The sequence below is a fragment of the Benincasa hispida genome, chromosome 12 (genome assembly GCF_009727055.1).
Source record: "Benincasa hispida cultivar B227 chromosome 12, ASM972705v1, whole genome shotgun sequence".
NCBI lineage: Eukaryota > Viridiplantae > Streptophyta > Magnoliopsida > Cucurbitales > Cucurbitaceae > Benincasa > Benincasa hispida.
In genome coordinates this window covers 60,560,805-60,564,087 of record NC_052360.1, presented here as the reverse complement: position 1 = coordinate 60,564,087, position 3,283 = coordinate 60,560,805, and the positions used below count along the sequence as shown (strand labels likewise).

The 3,283-nt window shown below is 26.2% G+C and overlaps 1 protein-coding gene across 1 annotated transcript; it reads left to right on the top strand.

Moving 5' to 3' along the window:
* Window positions 1–384: 384 nt before the first annotated feature.
* Window positions 385–1,786, top strand: LOC120068530 (major allergen Pru ar 1-like). Its single transcript, XM_039020336.1, has 2 exons — window positions 385–565; window positions 1,488–1,786. The coding sequence occupies exons 1-2, from the start codon at window positions 385–387 to the stop codon at window positions 1,784–1,786; spliced, it is 480 nt and encodes a 159-aa protein (XP_038876264.1).
* Window positions 1,787–3,283: the final 1,497 nt, after the last annotated feature.

Below are 3,283 nucleotides of genomic sequence, written 5' to 3'. Positions count from 1 at the left end.
TAAACTCCATCATCTTAGTTATCTAGAATATCAATGTATCGTTATTCTATTAAATTATATTAATCCTATGCTTAAGAGCAAACAATTAGTCAAATTAGAGTTTATTTAAAAAATCAACTTGATTAAAAATAAATGATTAAGGGACAAAGAATTGGAGGTCCATCTACGCCATTGGCATCTTCACTTAAAAAATACTTGATCAAACTTTGAATTATTAAAAAAATAAATAAATATTATAATCCTTGGGGGAATTTGAAAGGGTTCATTACCCAACTATAAATAGAGTATACATCCATGACCCTTTTCATCACTAAGCTCATATATCCAAAGTCTTTTATTAGTAATAATTTTGTTTTGCTAAAGTTACCGGGTTTTCGTATAGAAATGGGTGTTTTCACATACGAAAACGAAGTTGCCTCCGTGATTCCTCCAGCTAAATTCTTTAAGGCATTCATTATTGATGCTGACAACCTTTATCCTAAGATTGTCCCAAATCAACCCCAAACCGAAATTGTCGAAGGAGATGGTGGCCCTGGAACTATCAAGAAGATCACCTTCAATCATGGTAATCATATAAATTATCTTCACTAATTTAGTTGTTTATGTCGTAATTAATTACAAGTTTAGTTTAAATTTGTTTAGAATATTTAAGTTTTGTTTATGCTTGTTTCATTACAATTTTTTGTTCATGGTTTTAATATTAGATATTAGAGCTCTTAGCCAATTTCCAAACTTAAAAATAAGTTTTTGAAAATTACTTTTTTTTTTTAGTTTTCAAATTTTTTACTTTAATATTAAAAACACTCCTCAAATGCTAGAAGGTAGGCAATAAACTACAAAAGAAACCGATGAAGTTGGTGATTTTAGACTTCATTTTAAAAAATAAAAAATAAAAGACTAGATAGTTACTAAAACGGGACGACATATATAGTTGGGTTTTTTTTTTTGTGTGTGAAAATTGTGCTTTTTTTTAACTATTTATTTACAATTGATTTAATTTGTTTAAGAATACTTTTGAATTCTTAGTCAAGTTCCGAAAAAACAAAATGTAAATGATTAAAGTCTTTTTATATTAAGATTTTTTTATTAAAAAAAAACTTTAAAAATTGTGTTTGTTTTTCAAAGTTTCTTACAAGAAAGTTTAATTTTTAAATGCTTAGTCAAATTTTAAAAGAGAAAAAAATGAAAAAGAACGGAAAAAACTAAATAATATAATCATTTATCGATATAAAATTTAATTTTATATTTATTGAATCCATTAAGTTAAAAGAAATGTTGAATAAACTAGGAATCCTTTAGACACAAAATTAAAAATTCAACCACTCATTGCATACTTTTTTCCCTTTTAAGTTCACAAACCTAACTAAATGTAAACATAAAAATTTATAGACTAAATCAATAATTCAACTTGCTTAAATGGAAAACTAAATTTAATTTATTATCAACTTGTTTTATATTCATAAAAAAATATGTATTAATTTTTGCAGGAGGACAAGTGAAAACTATAACGCACAAATTAGACATAGTGGACGAAGCATCGTTGACGTACAAATACACAGTATTAGAAGGAGATCTTATTTCGGATACTATTGACCAAATTGTTAAGGAAATAAAGGTAACGGCAGGTCCTGATGGTGGATCTATTTTGAAGAGCACTAGCGTTTACCACACTAAAGGAGACAACCAACTCGACGAGGAGAAGCTCAAGATCGGTGAGGAAAAGGGATTGGCCCTTTTCAAAGCCGCTGAGAGCTACCTCTTGGCTAACCCTAGCGAATACAACTAAAAATAAATAAAAAATTATATATTAAATAAATATATATATTTAAATTAAATATATGCATCTGAGTTTTTATGAGTGTTTTGGCTTCAAGGGTTGTGGCCTTTTTGAAGTGTTTTAGCCTTCTTAATAAGGGACGTTGGATTGTGTTTAGGGTTAATTTGTATGCTTGTGAGTTGCGAGTGATTGTATTTTTCAAAGGTAAAAAAAAAAAAAAAAAAAAAAAAAATGTTATGTTGTATTATTGGTTTTAATAAAATGAATTGGCCTCGTTATATTTTGAATTTTTTGGTCTTAGTTCGGTTAAATAATCTTTCAACTATATAACTATATTGTTTGTGCTTATTTAGTCTATAATTTTGAAATTTTGTGTCTAATATATAATGTGTACTATATATTAAAAATTTTAAAAAATAATTCATCAATTGGATTAAATTTAAATTTTGCATCATGGAAACCTAAATTTTTAATTTTATATCTAGTATATTGGTCAATTTTAAAAATAGTGAACAAGCCAAAGACCTATTTTGACACAAAATTGAAAGTTAAAAACATAACTTATTAGACATTTCTTTAAAGATTTTTTTAATTTATTAAATATAAAATTAAAAGTCAAAACAAACCGTAAAACACAAACCACACAACTACCACACAACTGATGGGCTCAACTTTAAATTTAATCATGTAATTATTATTTGTTTGTAGCCCTCTTCCTATTCATCTTAACTTTCTATTCTACCACGTGAAATTCTCTTTTTATATTTTGAGAGGAAAAGAGACTTATCTACTAAATATTGGTGATGAATAGAAATGAATAACGACCACGGACGAATATGAAGAGATGAATAGAGAGAAAAAAATATGTAAAGAAATTGTTTTAAATGGTTAAACATTGAAAATATTTACAAATATAGTAAAATGTCACAGTAAACTCTGACTATTGTAAACCGGACCATTTTGCTATATTTGTAAATATCTTGATTCATTTTAAAATATTTGAAAACAACCCAAAAATGTATTATTTTTCTTAAAGCAAATTGTTACTTTATTCACATTCGTGACTTTCGTTTGTCACTTACTTACCATGTAACTAGAGTCCTAACCTCTTCTGTGGAATCGACCATGGTTTGTTTGATGGTTATTAATTCACCATCGTTTTTGGTATCATTTGGTTGAGTTTGTTACACTGCTAAATTATTTAATTATAATTAGTTTTGTAAAAATGTTATCAATCATGTTAATACTTGGTTTCATACTTATACAAGTGATTTAATTTAATTTAAACAAAATTTTAAATAATTAATGTTGTTTTCAAAGGTTAGGCTTGGTTTGGGATTGTCATAGCTTTTAAAATAAGTGCTCACAGTTGTGCTTTGAAAAGAAATAAAATAGTATTTGGTAAATTTCAGCTTAGTTTAAATTTGAAAAAGATAGGTTAAAGTATTTGGTAAATAAATAAAAAAAAAATCTTTTTTAGATATATAATAACTAAAATAGACTTAT

Bases quoted from the DNA above. Each gene is read 5' to 3' on its own strand.
- LOC120068530 (XM_039020336.1), top strand. From the start codon at position 385: ATGGGTGTTTTCACATACGAAAACGAAGTTGCCTCCGTGATTCCTCCA. The intron at 566-1,487 runs GTAATCATATAA...TAATTTTTGCAG, and splicing joins GAAGATCACCTTCAATCATG to GAGGACAAGTGAAAACTATA.